General features: G+C 40.1%; 1 protein-coding gene across 1 annotated transcript in view; it reads right to left on the bottom strand.

The window, feature by feature from the left end:
• Positions 1-25139, bottom strand: part of gpr139 (G protein-coupled receptor 139) — a 58359-nt gene extending 33220 nt beyond the window's left edge. The window contains exon 1 of the mRNA XM_068003724.1: positions 25013-25139. Within this exon, the coding sequence (XP_067859825.1) occupies positions 25013-25139 (127 nt within the window). The remainder of the gene's footprint in view (positions 1-25012) is intronic.
• Positions 25140-26139: the final 1000 nt, after the last annotated feature.

Raw genomic sequence — 26139 nt, 5'->3', positions numbered from 1 at the left:
CCTGCTAGTTACACGCTCGAAGAACTCTAATAAATTTGTGAAACACGATTTCCCTTTCACAAAATAATGTTGACACTGCCTAATCATATTATGATTTTCTAAGTGCCTTGCCACCACTTCCTTAATAATGGATTTCAGCATTTTCCCAACTACTGATATCAGGCTAACTGGCCTGTATATCCCTGTTTTCTTTCTCCCTCCTTTCTTGAATAGCAGGGTAACATTTGCTACCTTCCAATCTGCTGGGACCATTCTCGAATCTAGGGAATTTTGGAAAATCACGACCAATGCATTCGCTATCTCTGTAGCCACCTCTTTTAGAACCCTAGGATGTAGGCCATCAGGTCCAGGGGATTTGTCAGCTTTTAGTCCCATTAGTTTCTCCAGTACTTTCTCTCTACTGATATTAATTGCTTTAAGTTCCTCACTCTCATTAGCCCTATTTTTGGTCTGCTTTTTGTGTCTTCTACTGTGAAGACAGATACAAAATATTTGTTTAACGTCTCTGCCATTTCCTTATTCCCCATTATATTTTCTCCTGTCTGAGCTTCTAAGGGACTAACATTTACTTTTGCTACTCTCTTCCTTTTTACATACTTGTAGAAGCTCTTACAATCCGTTTTTATATTTCTTGCTAGTTTACTCTTATATTCTATTTTCTCCCTTTTTATCAATTTTTTGGTTATCCTTTGTTGGTTTCTAAAACTTTCCCAATCCTCAGGTTTACTATTATTCTTTGCAACATAATAAGCCTCTTCTTTTAATCTAATACTATCCTTAACTTCTTTAGTTACCCATGATGGATCACTTTTCCCATGGAGTTTTTATTGAGAATTTTGAAATATCTCTTTAAATGTCTGCCAATGCTTATCGACCATCATACCTTTTAATCTAATTTCCCAATCTACCTTAGCCAACTCACCTCTCATACCTATGTAATTGGTTTTATTTAAGTTTAAGACTCTAGTTTCGGACTTAAGTATATCACTCTCCAACTCAATGTGAAATTCTACCATATTATGATCACACTTTCCCAGAGGATCCTTTACTATGAGATTACTAATTAACCCTATCTCGTTACACAATACAAGATCTAAAATAGCCTGTTCCCTGGTTGGTTCCAGAACATATTGTTCTAGGAAACTGTCTGAACTGCATTCCATGAACTCGTCTTCCAAACTACCTTTGCCAATTTGATTTGCCCAGTCTATGTGAAGATTAAAGTCCCCCACGATTATTGCATTACCTTTGTTACAAGCTCCTATTATTTCTTGATTAATACTCTGTCCAATGGTATAGCTACTGTTAGGGGGCCTATAAACTCATCCTACCAATGTTTTCTGCCCCATGTTATTTCTTATCTTCACCCATACTGATTCTACTTCCTGATATTCTGAGCCAAGATCCTTTCTCATTACTATTCTTATGTCATCCATTATTATCAGGGCTACCCCCCTCCATTTCCATTCTGCCAGTCTTTCCAAAACATCAAGTGCCCGGGGATATTTAGTTCCCAACCTTGGCCACCTTGCAACCACGTCTCTGTAATGGCTATTCAATCAAACCCATTTATCTCTATTTGTCCCACTAATTCTTCTATCTTGTTATGAATGCTTTGTGCATTCAGATAAAGACCCTTTAATTTTAACTTTTTACCATTATTCTCTGCTTTGACCTGATTTGTTGATGCACTATTTCCGTTAAACTCTCTGTCCCTTCCTGCTACGCTCTGCTTATCTTTACCTAAATCACTACACTGCTCTATTGCCTTGTCTTTTCTCTTTAGATTGCTAAATTTCTCCTCACCTGACTCCTCTCCCACTTTTTAGTTTAAAGCCCTATCTACAGCCCTGGTTATTCGATTCGCCAGGACACTGGTCCCAGCCCTGTTTTAGTGGAGCCCGTCCCAACGGAACGGCTCCCTCTTTCCCCACTACTGGTGCCAGTGCCCCATGAATCGAAACCCCTTCCACCCACATCGCTCTTTGAGCCACACATTGAACTCTGTGATCTGCTTGACCCTGTGCCAAATTGCGCGTGGCTCAGGTAGCAATCCAGAGATTATTCCCTTTGAAGGTCTGCTTATTAATTTCGATCCTAGCTCCTCGAACTTCCTCAGCAGAACCTCATTCTTAGTTTTACCTATGTCGTTGGTTCCTACATGGACCACGACAACTGGATCCTCCCCCTTGTGCTCCAACTTCTTTGCCAGCTGATAGGAGACATCCTTAACCCTGGCACCGGGCAGGCAACACAGCCTTCGTGACTCTTGGTCGCGGCTGCAGTCCTTTTTTGAAATAGGCCAATCCGAATGTGGGGCCAGACAAACCTAGCCCCATAGGTACACAATCAAGTGCCTCCCCGTAAAGGGGCAAAACTACTAAAAACAATTGAATCAAAATTAACTAAAGTAATAAATTAAGTCAAAATGATAAAGTCAGGAGAAGTCCATAACATTAGTGGAAATGGAACAGGATTTGCTTGTAATTATTGATCATTCAATGGAGCTTTCCAGTCAACATAAAACTGCTGTAAACAAACTTAATCAAATACTAAGATATTTCTCAAGGATGTTTGACTGTAAATGGAAATTGTTATAAATTGGATAGCCAGGTGGTGAAGGATAGAATACTAGAGCCTAGTCTTCAGTTCTTCCAAACCTTTATTAACAGAGCTCCACATTTACCCCAACACCACACCCTAGATCAACTCTCTTGTAAATGGATACAAGAGAGTTCCCAATTGATAAACACCACCTGAATACAATTAACACTAACTGATATAAATCAGTTATTCCAACCTAATAAGGCAACAAATGTAATTTTGTGTGTAATGTTTATCATCCTGCCTTCAATTTGGACATCCAGTCTTGGATGAGTAGCAATTTCCTCCGGCTAAACATTGGTAAGAGTGAAGCCATCATCCTTGGACCCCACTATAAACTCCGTATCCTTGCCCTCCAAGTCCATTTCACTCCCACTGTCTCAGGCTGAATTAGACTGTTCGCAACCTTGGTGTCCTATTCGACTCTGAGCTGAGTTTCCAATTCCATATCCTCCCCATCACAATGACCATCTACTTCCACCTATGTAACATCATCCACCTCCACCTCTGCCTCAGCCCATCTGCTGCTGAAACCCTCATCCATGCCTTTGTCTACCTCTAGACTCGAATATTTCAATGCTTTCCTGACCAGCCTCCCATCCTCCCTGCTGTGTAAATTTCAGCTTATACAAAACTCTGCTGCCTGTATCCTATCCCGCTCACCCATCACCCCTGTCCTCCCTGGCCTACATTGGCCCCTGGTGCCCAATGCTTCAAATTTAAAATTCTCATCCTTGTATTTAAATCGTTTCATGGCCCTGCCCCTTCCTATCTCTATAACCTCCTTGAGCCCTATAAACACTTTCAAACTCTTCCCTTCTGACTCTGGCCTTTTGTACATACCCCACTTCCCTTGGTTCCATCATTGGCAGCTCTGCTTTCAGATGCCTAAGTCCTATGCTCTGCAATTCTCTCCCTAAACCTTTCCACCTCCATCTCCTTGTCCCCCTTTAAGACCCTCTTTAAAACCCACCTCTTTGACAAAACTTTTGGTCACCCCTCCTAATATTTCCATCTTTAGCTTGACGTTCAGTTTTTTTTTACTCCTCCGTGAAGCACCTCGGTACTTTTTTTTCTACATTAAAGGTGTTAAATGAATGCAAGTTGCTTTGTGATGCATTCGAGGGAGTTCAGAGAAAAAACTTTAATTTATCATGTTTTCAGGGTGTCCAATAATATTTCATAAACAATTACTTTTTGAAGTGCAGGCACTGTTATGATGTAGGCAACAACCTAACTTTAAACGGTGTCCTCTGGTCCCTGAATCCTATGCCTGACAGAAGAACATTCCTAGATCCAAATTTTACATACCCATGAGAATTTTATAGACCTCTATCAAGTCCTTCTTTGTTCTGCTCTTCTCCATGGAGTAAAGTCCCAAAGTATACAACCTTTCCTCATAACTCAGCCCTTTAATTTCAGGAGTCAGCCTCATAGTCCTCCTCTGCAATTCCTTCCAACAATACTACATCTTTGCTGTAAAATGGAGACAAAGCTGAACACAGTACTCCAGATGTAGCCTCACCAAGGACAGATACAATTTTGACATCACAGCCTTAGACTTCTAAGATATATCCTTAACCATACACTCCAACATTTTATTTGCTTTCTTCACCTACAAACCTATTCACTAGAACCCCCAGATCTTTTATCTACTCTGTTACTCCAAACCTGTTGCCATTTAGTATGTCATTTATATTCTTGCTTTGCTCCCTAATTTCATGACTTTAGACTTACCCACGTCATCTTTCAAACCATTGACCTAGCTTACCCAGATCCCTTTGGATTATCACACATTGGTTAGAATCAATGCTAACTACATCCAATTTAGTGTCATCCACAAACTTAGGCTCCTTGGATAATATTCCATCATTTAAATAATATATAAAAATTATAAACAGCAGCAGTCCCAACACTGACCTTTGGCAAATTAGTTTCTACTCTGGCAGTTCTCCTCTGGCATGAAATCATGGCTGGCACAGTGGAGAGAGAAGCATTTTCTTTTAAGTGACATGTGTTTCTTGATATTTATCTCTACTGAGTTTTACATAAGCAATTATAACAAACATTTATTTTCTCCATGAAGTTTGACTGTTTGCAGTATTGCGGAGTTTTCAAAAACTTTATGAAAAGAATCAAAAAAGGAATATCTTGCTTTGAAAGGATGTTTTTTATATTCTTTAGTTCCAAAGAGAACAATGGATACCACTGAGTGATTACAAGGCAGTAACCTCATCAAGGAACTACGGATGACATAAATGAATTTCAAATGGTTTATAACTGTCACCTAAAGCTTGAAATGCAATTACTGTCTTGAAATCATTTCCATATATTGTTTTTTTAAGTGTTAACCATGGAGCTGGCAGATAGTTTTACTTCATTTTAATTACATTTGTTTGTTGGTGGTGAATGTCCTGCAGACACTAACAACCATTATATTCCATGGAAACAATGCACAATGATATCCAGAGTGAGGGATATATGGTCATATAAATCCACATTTACATTGATAAAACTAACACTCTTATCCTGGTAGCATGAAAATGTGGGTCCATTCATACTTCTGTCAGCTTTAGTGATGCAAACAGCGGGAGGTGCTGCATCAATGTTGCTTTCCTATGATCTTGGGAAGGTTGTAAAAGCTATTAAAAAGGCATACAGAATCCTAGACTTTATAAATAGAGGCATAGAGTACAAAAGCAAGGAAGTTATGATGAACCTTTATAAAACACTGGTTCGGCCACAACTGGAGTATTGTGTCCAATTCTGGGCACCTCACTTTAGGAAGGATGTGAAGGCCTTAGAGAGGGTGCAGAAAAGATTTACTGGAATGGTCCCAGGGATGAGGGACTTCAGTTACGTGGATAGACTGAAGAAGCTGGAGTTGTTCTCCTTAGAGCAGAGAAGGTTGAGATTAGATTTGATAGAGGGATTCAAAATCATGAAGGGTCTAGACAGAATAGATAGAGAGAAACTGTTCCCATTGGTAGAAGGGTCAAGAGCCAGAGAGCATTGATTTAGGGTGATTGGCAAAAAAACAAAGGGGACATGAGGGCAAACTTTTTTACACAGTGAGTGGTTAGGATCTGGAATGCACTGCCTGGGTGGTGGTGGGGGGGTAGGGGGCTGGTGATGGAGGCAGACTTGATTGTGGCTTTCAAAAGGGAATCGGACAAGTACTTGAAGGGAAAAAATTTGCAGGGCTATGAGGAAAGGGCGGGGGAGTGTGACTAGCTGGATTGCTCTTGCACAGAGCTGGCACAGGGCTCGACGGGCTGAATGGCCTCCTTCTGTGCTGTAACCATTCTATGATTCTATGATCCAAACTAAACAAGCACCATTATAAAAGCTCCTGTGGACAAAGGAAGAAGAACTGGCCGGAGAGCTCTCTCTCCATATTTGTTATATGTACACCTATACTAGATGTTTGAACTGAGAACATGGACAGCACCTTACCTGCTCTAAATCAAAAAATCTACACCCATGTGTGCCTCAAGATTGAGCATAAACACTATGAATGATGCATGAGAACTGTCGATTCAACTTCTAGAAAGAATATTTATCAATATGCCATAAGTTGAATGTTATGGTACAGTTTGTTTTCCTCAATAAATTACTGACATTTGGGAATCAGATTTATGTGATTATCTTAACTGGCAACTATTGCATTTGTAAATTATACTTGTATATAATTGCTTAGAAAAATGTAAAAATTGTAAAAAGTAGAGCAATTAAAATTGGCAGAGAGGTGTGAAGCTTAATCTTTGGGAAAGGAAACAAATATCCTATTTATCAAAGAAATGCCAGAGAATAAGATTTAAAAAAAATAGTCCATTAGCAGGACACACAGACAAAACCAAGGCTTTGCAGTTTCCAAAGAAGTTAAAAAGCTACTTTTAGGAAAAGGAAATATTTGCAGGGCTATGGGGAAAAAGCAGGCAATTGGGACCATTTGGATAGCTCTTTCAAAGAGTCGGTACAGACATGATGAGCCGAGAGGAATTTGCATTTATATAGAATCTTTCATGACCTCAAGAAGTCCCAACGCACATTACGACCAATTATTTTACTTTTGAAGTGTAGTCACTGTTATAATGTAGGCAAACATGGCAGCCAATGTGCACATTGCAAAGTCTCACAACCAGCTAGTGAATGAAAGTCTGTTGGTTGAGACAGAATACTGGCTAGGACAACAGAAGAGCACCCTGCTCTTCTTCAAATAGTGCCGTGGGATCGTTTACATCCACCTAAACCGACAGATGTTGGCTTAACATCACATTTGAAACACGACTCCAATAATGTCGTAATCTTTTAGTAGTGCACTGGAGTGTCCACCTAGATTATGTGCTCAAGTGCTACAGTGGAGCTATGGGGATAACTGTTGTTAGATTATCCTTACAGAAATGTTTGATTGGCAACTCGCAAAACAACAACTAAATATAACTGGACTAGAAGAGGAAAATTTGGCCCTGAAAATCCATGGGCCACAATCCTGGAAGTTATGGTGGGATTGGGCCCTTCCCCACCCCTCCGGTGCCTCCACTGCTGACCCTGCCGGAGTTTGTAGGATCAGTGGAAAGGCAACCTGGCAGGTTGTTGTTGTCACTACAGGTGCACCTCAGACATCTGTATAGCCCATGTTGCTGGAGACTCAGGGGAGGGGGGGTGGGGTGGTGGGTGGGCGTGGTTGGTCTGTGTAAGGGGTACAATCCTTTGGAGGTTTAGGCACTTTCCTGACCTGGATGTCACCACTACCCCCCCAACTCACTCCTGCCCTTTTGGAGGCCGGTGTACCTCCTCTCACTCAGTGTACCGATCTGCAGTGTTACGTTGTATCCCTTATGGGCCAGAGAAGCAGGAATTCCCAGTATAGGGAGCCCCTGTCCCCTCTGTCGTGACTGGCCTTGTATGAGCCATGTGTAGGCTCCTCCCAGGTTGGGTCCCAGCAAATCCAGGTCCCACTTTTTTCATGTGATTCTGCCAGATTTAGGGCAGGAGTCAGATGAAACTGCCAAGGAAATATGACCCCTTTCTTTTTTACCTCTGCCTCATCTCTCTCTCCCCCATCACCCTCACTAGTAACCTGAAAAATATATAGTCCTACAGATTCAATGGTGGATAACTGCTGAGGTAAGTATTCCATCTACCTTAAAAGTAAGATACTTCTTTTCATGAAACAAAGGCCTTGAAATTCATGGGGTTGGAAAGGGTGGGAAGTCTGATTTCTGGCTGTGGGTGGAAGAATTAGGATTCAACCCCTTCAAACTGGCCTTTTAAGGTCTAGGGGGGGCCATGGGTGGATATTCCACATGTCCCTTCCTTCCCACCCCACCCCAATTTAAGGGGGCAGATCCTGTGCTTCTCTCGGAGTTCCATGGGTTCAGAGGATTCAGCCTCAGTGGAACTCACACCAGCTGAGAGCTGTTGGGCCTAAAGGGATCTCAGAAGGAGCAGCTATCAGCCAATCCACCTTATAAGGGTGGATTGGGACAAACAACACTGATATGACCTTGCAACTCCAGGTACCCCACCGTCCCCAGGATTTGGGAAAGGGTCTCCAGCCTAAGGCTGGCGTGGGTGGGGTTCTGCTCTACCACACTTGTTCAGGCAGAACGGACCCCGGAATTTCAACAGCAACAACTTGCATTTATATAGTGCCTTTAATGTAGTAAAACATCCCAAGGCGCTTTACAGAGTCAAACGTTGACACCAAGCCAAAGAAGGAGATATTAAGATGGTTGACTAAACGCAAGAAGTAGGTTTTAAACAGCGTCTTAAAGGTGGAGAAAGAGGTGAAGAGGCAGAGGTGTTTGGGGAGGGAATTCCAGAGCTTAGGGCCTAGAAGGCTGAAGCCAATGGTGGGGTGAAGGAAGTGGAGGATGCACAAGAGGCCAGAGTTGGAGGAATGTAGAATTTTTGGAGGGTTGTAGGTCTGAAGGAGGTTACAGAGATAGGGAGGGGTGAGACTATGGAGGGATTTGAACACGAGGATAAGTATTTTAAAATCAAGTCGATGGTGGACTGGAAGCCAATGTAAATCAGTAAGCACAGGGGTGATGGGTGAACCATCAGGGCCAGAGTATTTGACAAGCTGTCTTACCTAGCTATATTCAGAGAAGAACTTGCTGAAATAGGTCTAATTATGTGTATTGTTGAATTTGATCTGTTGACTGACAATAATTGGCTTTTCTTTTATCCAACTGTTGAGTTTTCTACCTCTCCATTTGAATTTGCTAAGAAAAGGGGCCATGAATGATAGCCTTCCTGAGAGATTAAGACTGTGTGAAGCCCCAAACACCCTTATTACATAAAAGCATTGCATAAGGCAGTATGGAAGTGGAAAAAACCACTTGCTTCATCAAGCCTATTCTGTCCAATAGGTATAATTTGCATTCTTACATAAGAACATAAGAAACAGGAGCAGGAGTAGGCCATGCGGGCCCCTCGAACCTGCTGCACCGTTCAATAAGATCATGGCTGATAAACGACCTCAACTCCACTTTCCTGCCCGATCCGCATATCCCTTGATTCCCCTAGAGTCCAAAATCCTATCGATCTCAGCCTTGAACATATTCAGTGTCTCAGTATCCACAGCACTCTGGGGTAGAGAATTCCAGAGATACCCTAATTTAGTTAATTTCCTGCTGGAGAGGTCCACATAAAAATTAGAAGAAGACCATTCTCAAAATCTTCCCTGACCCCATGGTGAAGCCATGACAATCGTCACTATTCAAACCTGACCAGTTGCTTTCTACAGGTGATATTTCCATTTCCCCTGCAGGTCTGGAGCCATAGTGTTCCATAGTTTATGATCATCTATGTGTATAGTTATCCTCATAAACTTCAATCGTTTTCTTAATCTGATATTCATCAAGGTTTTTTTAAACAAAATCATCAATCAACATGCATTGTTTTTTAATGTGGATCAGTTCTACATATCTTTCACTATACGGAGAAAACAAATGCCTTCTATATCTGGTCTCTTTTATGATTTGTCAATTTTATATTCAGTCTCTTAAGCACTGAGATCAAAGTTTTACTTAAATAACCTGCTTATATCTGCATTATCTAAACCTTTTAGCATTTAAAGACTTCAATCATACCTTTTAAGCTTTGACCTTTGTTCTCTTTACCGGTCCTCCCCCTGCTTTCTCTGAAAATCTAATAATTTATTCATGCCCTAGCATTGCTTCATGTGGTTTATTTGTAATTATACTTTTACGGCTGTGTTATTTTATGTATTCATAATAATTTCTTCAAAAAAAGCACCTGAATCGTGTCTCTCCACAATTTTTTTTTCAACAATGAGAAATAATTAAATTCTGTGCGCATATTGTAATAGTTTAGGCACAGGAATTTTATTTTGTGGGATACTAACATAGGAACTCTTAATGTGTCTATGTGTAATTTCTTCCTTTGTTATATTAACAGACATCTCAACAGGTTAATGTCATCACTAAAGTGCCAGAGGAAGGAATTTCATGCAAACACGTTCATATGCTAGTGTATCGTGAGGTAATTCAAGGCACGATACTATTATGTCCCAAAATCATTGCAATTTGCTCTTACCTGAACCATTCATACCTTTTGCAGTAGGGCATTTGTCCAAATTGCACAGAATATTGTAAATATGGCCTTACCAATGAGTTATGCAACTTAAAACAGAATTCCTTCAAAGTGCATTTTGGTACAGTCTTAGGCCGGGAAATTGAAAACCGGTGCAAAGTGCCTGCAATAATTGCCTGAAGATCAAGGCCCGAGGCTCGCTGGAAATTGGGCCTTGGGCCTTATCTGCATAATACCGGTGAGCTGCAGGTGCCAATCGAGCATCCTGATGCAGCTGGCCGGTCAGGCCCTGGAAAATTCATTCGAATCCGACGCGAGGGGGCGCGGCAAATGGGATGTGGGTGAGCGTGAGCCAACAATGACCCACAGTATTAATGCGAAGGCAGCAGGGGCACTCTTGCTCACTCTTACCTGTTCTTCAACAGCCTCCAGCAGTCTCTTGAAGAACTGCTGGTTCGGCCACTGTATACCCGGAAATTTGGCATCGAGTTCCTAAAACAGGTGTTAGGCCCCAATTAGCAATTTAAGGAGCTTAATGCCTGTTTTAAGTGGGTATCCACCTCGGAGATCACTGGCTGCCAATTTAGGTGTGTAAGATCACGCTCAGAAATTGATCCCTTTAGCTCCTAATTTTCGTCCAGAAGTCGGGTAACACAGGGATTAATCTCACCCCCTTAATTTTATTTATAAAAACCTAACTTCAAATGAATTATTGATAACCATGTCAATTATTTTTTTTATTTTCCCATTTTACTAATAGATCTTCATTCATTGTGCACATATTTTTCATGTTTTCTGCACCAATGCAATATATACTACCTGCATTTATATCTACATTAAAATCCATCTGCCTTTTCTCAGCCCATCCACTTCATTTTTCCAAGGTGTTTTCAATGCTTTCAGTGTTCCTTACACTAGTCACCTGGCCCTGCAGCATATTATCACTGGGAAGGTTTATATTGGGGCAGAAATCACTGAGAGTGGTGAACCAACACTGCTTGCCGCTCCATAGATTTATACTAACCCACAAACTTACGTCTTTTCATTGGCCACTTCCTCGAATAGGAAGCGGAGAAGAGCCCAGCGTCAGTTCAAGCGAAGCTAGGACCCTGGGAGAAGCGGGAGGAGCGATCGCTCCCCTCGACCAATCAGATCGTAGCATTTTTGACAAGCTGCATTCACTGTCTCTGCCGGCTTGAATTGTTAAACCAGGAAGTGAAAGGCACAACATTAAAATCAATGTAAAAACGGTTATAGACACTGAAAAAAGAGAAGGTAAGAAATAATTGAATTAAATAAAAGGGACAGAAGAGAAAAGTAAAAAAAAATTAAAATTTTTAATTTTTAATTTTTTTTAGTAACCAAAAGCTATTAAAATAATTCATAATAAGACTCCACATTTTTAAAAGTTAATTTTTAGTTGTTGGGCAATCATTAACACTTACCGCGTTGTTAAAACTTCGTTTAGCCCTGTATTTTTAAGCGACCTGTTTTGTGGCGTAATTAGTTAATTTCCAGCTGGGCAGATAAGCAAGTTCGCACTTTTTCAATGATTTCTCTGATTGCAGCGTGCGATATGCCTTTAATTCGAAGCTGTCATATCGCTGGCGAACCAGTAGGAGCAAGTTCCAGATTTCCACGTTTCACTGTGCATGTTCGAATGCCGGAACTTGCTCCTCCATTTCGCCACTAATAACGGAGAGCGCTGTTGAGCTCACCGTTATTTCGCAAGTGATTTCTTCTAATGTGCTGTATGTACCAGAAGTACTTTCTTTATGATTAGTATACGATGCAGGAAACAGCAGAACTCTGTTGATTAGTTTCTCCTAGACAAAGAAAACTAATTTCTATTGGTATGCCAACCTTCAATTTAGTTGACTAATTTACTATTAATTTCATGTGCTTTTATCTTCTTTAAAATTCTTGAATGTGGAGATTTATAAAGCACCTTCTGAAAGTTCAAATAAATTATAGACTACATTGGTCTCATCTGCTAACAGTTACTTTTGAACGAACTTCAGTAATTTTTGTTTTAGAACCTACTGCTTCTGAAACAATGCAGACTACCTCTTATGTGCCATTCTTTTTATATGATAACATTCAGTAAAATGCTCCTACATATTTTTCCCATGATCCGTATCAAACTAATCTGCTTTTGTAAAATTATGCTTTAAGTTAGTCGATCTCCTGTGGCGTTGCATACACAGAGCCAAGATCAAGTGTTGTCTTCAGGTGAAACGGAGTTAGACGGCAGGGAATAATTGGACTGAGGCATGCAGACATAATTCAGTCTCCATTTTGAAATCATACATTCTATCCTTATTTTTGATTTGATGTTATAGTTATAATTAAAGAGAAAAACATATGGGTAATTGAGGAAGCAGATAAGATTCCCTGCAGTACATGCTGAGGATCTGGGAGACAACAAACTGAGGCATTGCAGCACCCTCAGTGGTGGTAAGATGTAATTACAGCATGACAAGTTTACATAGGTAGTTTCCATTATAAATGTGAACACAGGAATTTATAATGGAAAAGCTGACAACAGGAGGTAAGGCTTTATAGACTGAAAGTGCGTGCAGAAGTAAGATTTTTAATGTATTATAGATATATTGTTCATAGCTGGCTGGATGGTGGATTGTCCCCAAATTATTTCATCTCAGTGAGATGAATCGCCAGAAGTGAAACATTTGGGAAGAGAAATTGTGAAATTCTTTTGTGAAATTCTTAAAATAGTTTGGTCCAAAATTATGTGATGAGGTAGGATCTTGGTGAAGTGACCAAGTGGCAGAGTAGTTGACATCTACTTTGAAAACAGACCTTTTCAGTGGTTTTACCTCTCCAAACAAAATTTGGATGTCTGCACATTCCCGCCATGAGGAATGAGTCAGCCAAACTGGGAGTGCAAACAAATAGCCATTGAAATGGTCTGAGATTATCACACATTTTTTCTCTGGTCATTCTGAAATCTGCCAGAAAAAAATGGAGGAATCCTGATAGAATAGCAAGCTTTGATGTTTTTCTGTCATATAAATATAAGGAACCAGTTTTATAGGTAAATACAAACATTCTCCTACATACGGAAAGGCTACAATTGTCATTTGCATTAGAATTATTGGAGTTTAGACAAAGGAGTAAGTTTTCTGTGACAAACTTTCAGGATATGAATGGAAATAACTGGTCAGTTTTTCTCTATTCAGAAATAACTAGACAAGAATCCTGGTTTACTGAGTACAGAGGGAGGGCATTAAAACCCAGCAGGGAATTCTGTAAGATGTATTTCTTGCCCTTAGGTATTGCTTACACTTTGAAGCTTCTGTTCCAATGTCATCCTATTTGAAGGTGTCAGTAGAGATGTATCCTGGCCTAAAAGGTCTATGGCTGCAGTTTTTCCTTTTCTGTCTGAATATGCAATAGTGGACATGATGGCGCCAAAATTCTTGTGCAGGTAGGTCAAAGATAGAGACCCTGTCCCAAACCCTGCTGGGATGGGCAGTCCATGCCTGCAAGGGTCCACCAGCTGCGTCCCCTCTGAAATGTCAGCCAGAAGGTCAAAGTGGTGTCATGCTGCTCCGACAGTAGAGAGAAGGCCCAGTGGGACCTTAAGGAAACTTCTTTCGTCACTCTTCTGCCCCCAGTGGACCAAGCAGGCCTTTTTGGGAAGGTAATTGTGTTTACCTTTCTCCAGTAAAGGTTTGGGGCATTTGTAACAGGCCATAATGGAACTCATGACAGCTGCCAGCTCTTAGCTGGTATAAGTTCTGCTGAAGCCGATGGAGGACATAAAGGGCAGAATTCCCACGGTTGCCCAGGAAGTCTCCCAGATATGCCCCCTTGACAGAGAGTGAGCTGGAGATCTTCCAATGCATCCTTTACTGGAATTTAAAGGGCCACAGGAAGTGGGGCAGGATTCCAGAGTAAATTGGTTCTGCTCCAAAATTATGGCACATAGATGGAAATTGGACTTTCAATCCTCTCTAGCCCCAGTAATTTTAGGGCCAATGTTTTTGATAAAGGACAGAACCTGTTTCTGAGGTTTCGAATTTAATTGGCACATTGGTACCTTTTAATATTTCTCTTTTTCAAACAACTATCTAATTCCTTTTTAAAGAATTTATGGACTCTGCTTCAACAATGGTTTCATAGAATCATAGAATCATAGAAAGTTATGGCACAGAAGGAGGCCATTCGGCCAATCATATCCGTACTGGCCGAAAAAGAGCTATCCAGCTTAATCCCACTCTTCAGCATTTGGTCTGTAGACCTGTAGGTTATGGCAGCTTAATCCCACTCTCCAGCATTTGGTCTGTAGACCTGTAGGTTATGGCACTACAAGTGCACATCCAAGTACTTTTTAAATGAGTTGAGGGTTTCAGCCTCTACCACCCTTTCAGGCAGTGAGTTCCAGACCCCAGCCACCCTCTGGGTGAAAAAAATTCTCCTCAGCTCCTGTCTAATCCTTCTATCAATTACTTTAAATCTATGCCCCCTGGTCACTGACCCCACTGCTAAGGGAAATAGGTCCTCCCTATCCACTCTATCTAGTCTCATCATAATTTTATATATCTCAATTAAATCTCCCCTCAGCCTCCTTTGTTCCAAGGAAAACACCCCAGCCTATCCAATCTTTTCTCATAGCTAAAATTCTCCAGTCCTGGCAACATCCTTGTAAATCTCCTCTGTGCCCTCTCTAGTGCAATCACATCTTTCCTGTAATGTGGTGACCAGAACTGTACGCAATACTCAAGCTGTGGCCTAACTAGTGTTTTATATAGTTCTATAGCTCTTATATTCTATGCCTTGGCTAATAAAGGAAAGTATCCTGTATGCCTTCTTAACCACCTTATCTACCTGTCCTGCTACCTTCAGGGATCTGTGGACATGCACTCCAAGGTCCCTTTGTTCCTCTACACCTCTCCCATTTATTGTGTACTCCCTTGCCTTGTTAGCCCTCCCCAAATGCATTACCTCACCTTCTCTGGATTGAATTCCATTTGCCACTTTTCTGCCCAACTGACCAGTCCATTGATATGTTCCTGCAGTCTACAGCTTTCTTCCTCACTATCAACCACACGGCCAATTTTTGTATCATCTGCAAACTTCTTGATCAAGCTCCCCACATTCAAGTCCAAATCATTCATACCACAAAAAGCAAGGGACCTTGTACTTGTTAAGATTGAAACGTGTTACCCTCATCGACCCTCCTTGTTACCTCCTCAAAAAATTCAATCAAGTTAGTCAGACAGAACCTTCCCTTAACAAATCCATGCTGACTGTCCTTGATCAACACGTGTCTTACTAAATGACGATTTATGCTGTCCCTCAGAATCGATTCCAATAATTTGCCCACCACCGAGGTTAGATTGACTGGCCTATAATTACTCGGTTTATCTCATTCTCCATTTTTAAACAACGGTACAATGTTAGCAGTTCTCCAATCCTCCGGCACCACGCTTGTAGCCAGGGAGGATTGGAAAATGATGGTCAGAGCCTCCGCTATTTCCCCCCTTGCTTCTCTTAGCAGCCTGGGATATATTTCATCCGGGCCTGGCGATTTATCTACTTTCAAAGTTTGTGTTCTAGAACTAGTCCCAGTGCTCCAGGAACTTAAACCCTTCCCTCCTACAAAAGCTCCTAGCCATGCATTTACCTTTCTAATCGGTGGCACTATTTTTAAGCAAGTTGTTCCCACTTATGTACATATATTTTGCACTGTTTCAAAGTCACATTTAAGCAGTCTTTATATCTCTTTTGCTGTCCACCATGAGATTACTTCCTAGTTGTCAATGCACCATAAAAAATCTTCTTCGGGATTTATTCATTGTACATTCGCACCACATGACTTGACCAGTGTAGCCATGCCTTCATGATCAGAGCATCTATGCTTGGCATGTCAGCTTTGTTAAGAACTTCAGTGTCAGGGATCTTGTCTTGCCATCTGAGCTTCATCCTACCGTGAAGGCACTTCCTACTATGAGGCCTGTTGAATTGCTAATGCTGAATGTAAATGCCAGTTGAGGAAGTCTTGCTTGAAAAATCAAGATCTCCAACCATGTGCATCTGGGATCCATTGTTCAATCTGTGAACGTTCATTCCTAGCAAAAATCAGTTTCATTGGTCATCAATGAACTTCCTGCTGAAAATGAGATGATATTTTGTCTGTCTTCTTTGATATCAGCAGACAAATGAACAAACAAATCTGTGGCACTGGTAGTATCCCAGTGATTACTATCTTTGAGGTCCTGGTTCTTAAACCTAACTCTTAACTCCTGGAACTCTCTTTGCAGGAGCTGAATCATATTCTGATTCTGACATGTGCCATGACTTCTGGCTGATTCCCTCCCTTTCCAAGAGCTTCATAATCTGCTCCATTATGTCCTTCACCCTGGCACCTGGAAGGCAATACACTAATTGGGATTCATGTTAACAGTTACAGGAACAACGGTCTACTCCTCTCACTATTGAATCTGCCACTGCCATTGTGTTCCCACACTTGGTTCTCCCCCTTGCGTAACCAGTCGCTCCACGGTGTGTTGCTCGTGATCTTCCTCCTGAGTCGATGTCCTTGTCTGCATCATAGGTATCCCGCACTGTAAATCCATCAGACAGCTTCAGACCTCCAGGAGTTTCCTGGACTGCCTCTACCTGAGTCTTTCCATCTCTGTGGATGGTTGCCTTCCTCTGCGTCCCTATTCCTCTCTAACTGTGTGCTCTGTATGTTTCTTAAGCTCTGTAACTTGGAGCTCGAATCAATCCAACTGGAAACATTTCTCTTATCTGTGGCTGTCCTGGATACTCAACTTCTAGAAATTCTCATATTATGCACATTCCACACCGTACAGGTTTCTATTGTCCTGCCATAATAAATGGACTCAAAGGATTGAAGCTCAAATAACTGAAAGTAGTTCTTCGCCAACTACACTTCAGTATCGAGTTCTATTTCAGGCGAAATGTCCTGTACTCACTCGGTTGCCTCTAACAATTGTCTTTTGCTTGTACAATCTACTTAAATACTTTCAAACCAGCACAATCAGCATACATACACTTACCTGCCTCATCTTGCTGATTCAGACCCACTCTTTCTCAGTGCTGAACTCTTGTTAAGGTCAAACTCATCTCCCTACCTTCTCTCAGCAACAGGTGACTGTCGGTTACACCGCGTCAGTGTTACACTTCCTATTAGATGCCTACAAGAATCTAATTTATGACTTATTCAGGAATTCATTCAGCTCTCTTTGTCATTCCTTCAATTTAAATTGTGCACAATCAGTTAATTCAATTAACTTTAAAGTGAAATTACTTAATTCTAAAACCAGCCCACTCCTTGCACAGGTTCAGTTACATCAGCACATTTCGGCATTCGTGTTTCCTTACTGCTTCTCAGCAAAGACTCCCTCGGTCAGCATCTCAGTCAGTCAGCCTCTCACAGCTCTTGACTGAACACTTTTTGGAGAACTTTGCTAGGCAGAAAAATGGGGAAATTGCTTGTACTTATTTCAGACATATCCTGATTTTGTTTGTTAACCAGTTTTTGGCCTATGAACAAATATTATTCAATAAAGAAGTGAAGAAAAAAAAATTAAAAATTAAGACAATGCAAAAATCAATGAAAAGTGCTCATATTTTTACGTAGTAACAAAAAGTGAATTGCGTTATTGCCTGGGTTGTTTTGGTAGCTTTAAACTACTTGTAGTGGAGTTTTTAGTGGAAGCATCAATACCGGAAATTGCCAGAGAGCCCCAGAGTGAGTGACACAACAGCAACAGTGGCACTTAAGGTCAACCCAACAGAACCACCTAGTTAGCTGTTGAGATCTCACTGGTGACATCCTCATGGGTAAGATAGCAAGTGGTAGATCTGTGTCAGCAGATTGATGGAGCACCATGCTGTTCACTTGGAAACAATCTGTTTGCATACTTGTAGGATATGGTACACAATTGTCTCCGGGTGATATGGGCATCTGAGGGTGTAATATATGACCACTGTGGTTGATATGTCCCTCTTGCGGATGGATCAGTGAGAGGTCCTCTTTCTTTGATGGATGGCTCTTTGGAGATTGCTGAAGGCAAAGCGTCACCTTACAGTCTGTCTGTGCTCAGTTGTATTGGTTCTCTCAGATGATAGACCGGAAACCAAAATTTCTTCAATATCTTCTTGTTTAACTTTACAATTCTGGCTTGCTGGATGTCTCCTAATATGGCTTATTCTGTGTGGGTATGACATAACGACTGTAATATATTCCATTTTAAGTTCAGACAATTAAATACAATCATTAACAGCTATACCTACTAGCAGGACAGTGGACTAGATAAAATGTCTGGATAATTTGGCATAAGTTAATGGAGACACTATATTGCTATATTAATGTATTTTTGTCATTTTATTACAGTACTAATTTTGTGTTATTGTGCATATATATCTTTTTTAATTACCTTATTCAGATTTTCATCTCCTTCTTCCTCTCCACAATGAATAGCTGTGCAATTTCCGCTCTGCTGGTGATAACACTTTTCTTTTGGCCAGATGCTCTCTTTTGTTAACATGTCTTTAGCTATATCTTCATGTGATTTTCTTCCTTGTAGCATTCTCCATGTCATTGTGATACTTTTTATACTCTCCTGCTTTCCTCTTTAGGACAGAAACATTATTAATGTTTTTGCCCAAGCAATTCCCTCATAAGCAGGTCAAGTTCTCTCACCCTGTGTCACAACCTCCTCGTGGTAGGTAGATATTTTATTTACAATTTCCCCATCTTTACCCTCAGCAGAATCAAGTCATTGGTAAGGGTCAAGTGAGTAATTACTAATTGTTAAGCTGATTAATTTACATGATTAGAGTTTACGTTTGGTTGGAGAATTTAAATTATCAACAACACTAATAAGATACTTGCAAAAATTAGAAAATTGCATATCAGCATTTGGCTTATTTTTCACTCAAATACCCTGATGTCATAGAATCATAGCATGGTTACAGCACGGAAGGAGGCCATTCGGCCTGTAGAGTCCATGCTGGCTCTCTGCAAGAGCAATGTCTGCCCATTGGGGATCTAGGATGACGTAATGGCAATATTCTCAAAAAATCATGCTAAGTAATTGATACACTAATAAAAATGTATTTCTTTCAAGATAGTTCAGAACTACTCATTACCCCGTCACTCGTGCCTAGTCAATGATTATTTAGTTAATTATAGAAAAAAAGTAAGATTTTCTAATGAAATTCCTTGAGTTAAATTAGACTTCTTTAACATAACCATTAAAATGCTGAGTTTAATGATTAAATTTAAATTAACAACTTTCAATTAGGAATTTGGCTAGAAAATCTGTTATGTTTGTGAACCTTTTCTTTAAATAGTTATACAATTATTCAGCCATCATGAATGATAAATGTTTGACTATTTTGAAGCAATTTTATTTTAATTAAAACTGTTGCAAAAAATGAAAAAGAGTAATGTTTTATCTTTGAACAATAACTGCAGGTTCCTGTGGTGAGTCATCAATATTGGTGCAGCTCTGAGCCGAGGCAAGGTGTGTAGCTAATTAAAAGAAAAGAGTATCAGTTTGAGACCACACTTGAATGCTCATTATTGGCTGGGGACAGAATGACATTTGCAGAGGCTTCGGAGGTAGCTGCAGTCACTTGCCTGTCCTCTAGACTAGAGACCAGGCTGCCTAATCTGGGAGGCTACAGACTGGAGAAAATGAGGAATAAAATAAACTGAATTAAAATAATTTTGTATTATTTACATACTTTGTTCTTTTTACAATGAGAGAGAGTGAGAGCTGAAAATGTGGAATCTGTGGTAGAAAACCACCCAATTTATCTATTTGCGATATATACTTTATGGTGGAGGCAATTTTAGGGGAACAGCCAAATACTCATTTTGGGGAATCAGAAAACCAATATTATTTACTATGGGCCAGATTTCACTGTCAAAATAACAGTGGGGCTAATGGCGCTCGCTATTATTTATGCGAAAATGCTACAGCAATTTCAGGCAAGGGGCAGATGCACGGTTAAATGAGAATGTCCAAAAATTGCTGTCCGGGTTGCGCCAGTCCGCTGTGAGCGTCATGAAAATGACATCTCGCCTACTGCCTCACTAGTGAAATGCATTGAATTGCTGCATTTGTGCAGAAGATAAGAACTAAACTCACCACAGAAAGTTAAGTCTTGTTGTTTCAAGTGTAAGTACCCTTTTAATGACGTGATAAGTATTAATTACTGCCAATCAACCTCTCTGGCACTGAAAATTAACTATTACAAGTGTAGAGTCTCACTCCTCAGTATTAATTTTTGTTGGAGATTTTTAAAATGTCAAATTTTAACAATTTTTTTTTACTTTTCCTTTCTGTCTCTTGTTTCTCGCTCTCTTAATCCAATCTTTCTTTCCCTCTCTTTATTTCTCTTTCTGTAACTGATTTGACATTGAATTCACCCACTCTAATTTACACTTCCTTCTCAGTCCTTGTACTGTTTATTTCACAATCCTTCAATCTGATTGATTAAGGAGATACCCAGTTGCTTGCCCTGTTCACTCAGGTCCCAGAGGCTCTGTTTCCCTCACTGCCCCGTTATCAGCTCGCACTTCTAGCAACTTGCCACGCAAAAAATTTTAAAACCTAAATGTTCAAGGGTAAGTCTAACTAATGGCAGATGCCGTTCGATGCCCTGCTACAGCAAAATCCGGCCCATTGTATTTGATGTCAAGGCTGGTGGAACCTTCTCATCCTTTCCCAGTGGCTATGGACAATGGCACAATTTCAATAACCTTATATCTGCCTCTTCTCAGTAACAAATAACTACTAAAACAAACATAAAATACTGCGGATTCTGGAAATCTGAAATAAACACAGAAAATGCTGGAAACTCTCAGCAAGTCAGGCAGCATCTGTGGAGAGAGAAACAGAATTAACGTTTCAGGTCCATGACCTTTCATCAGAACTGCAAGATGTTAGAGATAAACAGCTTTTAAGCAAATGCAGAGCCAGGGAAACAGAGGAGGGGGAAGGAAAAGAACACAAGAGAAAGGTCTGTGATAGGGTAGGTTTCTGGCCTTAACATTGAATTTAACAACTTTAGATCTTAACCACCGCTCTCATTTTCTCTTGGACAGCAGGTTCTGGTAATGGGGGATGGCTGCACCAAAGCCATTGGCGGTGGAGGAGATGTGGGCTGGTGCTTAGGGTGGGGATCCCCTATTGGTACATGGCTGGAGGGGTAGTGAGCACCCCTGGGGTCTACCCACCTTTCTCCAACACACTCTGGGCCATGGGAACCTTCTCCGCTTCCCTGCGCCTCTGCTATTCTGCTGTAACCATTTACACCTCCTCCGGACCCATCTTTTATTTCCGTATTTGTCTCATTCCCACTTCATTTTGCCTTGTGCCATCATCACTTTGTCATTTAATCACACCTGTTCTCCACTCTATCACAGACCTATCCCTTTTGTTCTTTTCCTGCCCCCTTTTCCCTGGTTCTGCACTTACTCTAAAGCTGTTCATTTCTATCATCTTCCAGTTCTGATAAAAGGTCATCAACCTGAAACATAAACTACTAAAACAGTTTATTTCTCATGGATGGAACAAAGAATCTGATCCAGCCAAATGGTAGAAAGCGAATGATTGTTTCAGTTTTCTAAAACTGATTGTTACATGAAGCACCCAGGAATAAATTATGTGAATTCTGACCAATCTGTGCTCTCTAGGCAATACAGAATGCAACTTTCTTAGCATTTTGAACCCTTTTAATGTATATTAAAATAAAGCAGTGTTACACATTTAAAAACATTTCTGTGTAATACACTATCTTGGCCTTGGAAAAGCTTTGAAAAGTCACTTTTGTTTGTATTTTGATGAGAGCACTGAAATGTATCTCATCTTATGTGGCTCGACATGCATCCTTATTTGTTTAATATATTACTGAAAATAAGCAGAGTCTACTGAAAAAAACAACATAATTTTCAATTTCCCAAACGCTGGCCATTACGTAAATGTGTTGGCCCATATCAGCGACATACTTTTGCACAGACTGATTCCTGGGATGGCGGGATTGTCGTATGAGGCGAGATTGAGTAGACAAGGCCTGTATTCTCTAGAGTTTAGAAGAATGGGAGGTGATCTCATTGAAACATACAAAATTCTTACAGGGTTTGACAGGGTTGATGCAAGGAGGATGTTTCCCCTGGTTGGGGAATCTAGAACCAGGAATCACAGTCTCAGAATAAGAGGTGGGCCATTTAGGACTGAGATGAGGAGAAATTTCTTCACTCAGAGGGTGGTGAATCTTTGGAATTCTCTACCCCAGAGGGCTGTGGAGGTACAGTCATTGAGTACATTCAAAACAGAGATTGATAGATTTCTAGATATTAAAGGCATCAAGGGATATGGGGATAGTGCAGGAAAATAGCATTGAGGTAGATGACCAGCAATGATCTTGTTGAGTGGCAGAGCAGGCTCGAGGGGCCGGATGGCCTACTCCTGCTCCTATTTCTTATGTTCTTATACCAAATCTTTTGTTCAGACTAATTTCATTTAAATAATATTTTATGTTGACCTAATGAGTTTGTGCAGCAAAAATTAAGATATTTTCATTATAATCAGTTTATAATCAAAAATAAGCTCAGTTATAGCATCTGACAGAAACTCCGATCTGTTGGCATTCATGAAATTACATTTACCAAATACAGTTAAATTCAAGTAGCTCATTCTGTGCCATTTTAAATGAAAAATAAACACTCCCAGGTCTTTGTAGAAATTGAGCAAATCAAAACGATTTCCAACTTCAGCTGTTAACAAATTACAAGTTGAACTTTGTTTCATCGACTTTCAGATGAAGTCGCCCTTTAGTGTCATATCACCAATAGATAGGTGCATGGAAAATTGATTATCTTAACAACCACCGTTAGGTAAGCGACTGAGGTTCAACTGAAAATTTTCCGTTTATTTGGAAGTGAATTTTATTAAAATTTGGATTAAGGCTATGTTGAGACAATTGCCGTCTTAAAAATTGTGATGGAAACTCATACTGATTTGTTTCTGATTTATTCCAAGGATGTTGTATTAAACACTTTAGGGGTGATTTGAACTCCTTCCACCTGGTGGAAATGGGGCGACACCAGTTAAAATCAGAGTGACGGCCCTGTTCCTATTCACTTCCCACCCGCCGTCATATGGCCTGTGGAGTTTTCATGGGTGGCGGAGTTGGGAGCTTCATGAATTCATGCAAATCTGGGTCCTATAATGTACACAGGATCCCAATGCAATTTTAATGACCTACTGGGCGGACCGTGTGTCATGGACACTCCGCCCGGTAAAACCTGGGCAGGAAGAGGGAGAGGTAAATGTTAAGATTATTTTTGTGTGGTCAGGAGGAGCACCACTGGGCTCCACAAGAATAATGTGGGCCATTACCGCTCTGGGCTCCTCTTCTCATGATTGCAACCCCCCCTCGCCACCCCAGCCCCGGGACCTACATTTTTGCCAGTTGGAAACCGTCGGGCTGCAGCAGGACCACTTCAGCGCATGTACCTTAATGAGGCCCGGCCCTCAGAATGGACCGTGCCTCTCACCGCAGGTATCGGGCAGCCACCAGAGCATTCTGCCGGCGGATCGCCCAGGAGTTAAAAACCCTCCCCCACCCCGCTTAATCAATAATGTATCTTTAAGTATGGACAATGTCTTTATGTTCTGAAAAATCAATTAATTACAACACTGAATTAATTTAATTCATTCTTTTCATGGTTGCACTGAACCTCTGACAATATATAGTTTCATGTTAAATACGCCCAGAAAAGTTTTCCAATAATGACCTTCTTTGTGATGAAATAAACATTTGAATGAACAAAATGACCGTTAAGCATTTAAATAATATTAATTTAACATTTTAACTTTTGGGGTTTACTAATGAAAAGGTTAGATGAATTGATTATATCACACTCAAATTGCTGTGACCAGAGATATGTGTCACAGCTCCCAGCCTGTTGGGTACGGGGATTATTAAAGCCTTACTCTGCTCTGTTCTGATTGTCACCTATGCCATAAATTATGTTTATATCTGCTATTATTCATGCATGAAGACAGGGACTTGACTCCTAATGAAACAAGTCTAACATTGATGCATATAGATTTTTTTTATTAACAACTATTGGTGTATTCTGTAACTGTATTAAATAAATTGTACATAAATGAATATTATTCTGCCTGTGTCTAACATTTTGAAATGATTTTAAGTGGCTATGTACTAATTTTAATAAGCAGAAATTTAAATTATGCTGCCCGCAGGGATCATTATATATAAATTAGAGAAGATAATTGCCATGCCTTCTATCAGTATTTTTTAACTTTACAAATTGGACAGCTCATATTTGGAAATGATGCACTGATATAAGAGAAGGACTTTTGATTTTGAGAGCTCACAAGGAAAACACAGCCACCATATAATGTTTCTTCTCCTACTTCATTTTCTTTTAATTTATCCATTCATTAATCAGATTAGCATTAAGTAAAAATAAAGCAATTGTTTTTTCTTAACCCTTTGTCACAAATTAATGATTTCTAGTTCAAATACACACAGTGTTTGTCCATTAGGAAAAACATTTTAGATAGAAATTGACAAAACATGTTTTAGACACATCTTTAAGATGTACTAAGCCCATTAGATAAACAAACCCAAGTTTCTTATTATAAGATAATGCATTTATCATTTCTCGTACAATTTCACTATTTCATTAAATATATCTGACAAAACTATAATTCAAATAAATGTCAAAACAGCATTACAATTTGAAGTGTTAAGGTTCTTTTACAGTGCTGCTCGTCCTATGCAGATAAAAATGTGCACTCACCTGGCAAACCTAAGCACAGAAGAAGACTGTAGTAGATAACACGTACATATCCTAAACCACATCCGTACTGGTTTCCATCATGGGAGAGTAGAGTACTGTTGGTGGTGAAAATGTGATTGTGCTCCATGGACTTTTCTTGTCAGCTGGCTCAGTCTACAGAAGAACATGGACAATGAATGCCGGCACTTTCACTGAGGTTCTGTATCCAGTGTCAACCTCTATCCTTCAGCACATGTTTATCTCTGGATTCTTCCACCTGCTGCTTGCTGCAAAGCTGGCATAATTAGGAGAAAGTGCAATGCTTTAACTGCCTCGCTCTTAAGGGAACTGCACTGAAGTGTCATTAAAGTAGGTAAATTAATACATTAAAATTTGATGATGTATAGTCACCTCTATTGGTTGCATCTCTGAAGAGTATAATTCATGCAGTGCAAAAGCAGTACCTCATACTAACTGGTTTGCTGCTTACTAAGCTATACAGTACAGTAATTGGAATACAGCTTGTGGTTTAAAAACAGTTCATTCTTTTCCTTTGCTGCTACGAATGCTTTTATCCAAAGCACTTACCTTAAGACAGAGAAGTAGGTATTGAATGTGGATATTATAAGAAAATAACCATTTTGCTTTAAAACAAGTGAAATAGGATAAATCTTTCTGAAGATTGTAAGGGCTATTATACGTTGCCTACAGACAACAGTAGAGTTCTGTCAAGTGTCATTCTCAGTGTGTCTTGCCTACCCACGTGATAAATGGTTTGAGAATGGTAAGCATGAAAGATTAGAATGACGTACTACAGAGGCACGTTGCAGCTGCGGATAATAAACTATATGCTTGTTCCTCTCAAATTCTGAAGCCTGAAAATTTTGAATCCTTAGGAGTATTTACAGTATATACTTTTCTGGCTCGATATTACATGCAATACAGGGATAAGTGGCAGAATCAAAGTGGATGAAATTGGATTCAAATACCCTTATTTTAAAAAAAAACTAATTTTGGTCCTGTCTCTATGGAAATATGGTGCCATGTATGTACAAGTGACAGTTTGTCAGTTTGTAACCTTCTGTCAATGTCACCTCAATGTTTGACAGTAAATGTCAAATGTCAATAGCTGGATAGAAGGAGGCTTG

Source organism: Heptranchias perlo, chromosome 22 (genome assembly GCF_035084215.1).
Source record: "Heptranchias perlo isolate sHepPer1 chromosome 22, sHepPer1.hap1, whole genome shotgun sequence".
Taxonomy (NCBI): Eukaryota; Metazoa; Chordata; class Chondrichthyes; order Hexanchiformes; family Hexanchidae; genus Heptranchias; species Heptranchias perlo.
The sequence above is the reverse complement of the archived record's forward strand: the minus strand, read 5'-3'. Positions and strand labels throughout refer to the sequence as shown.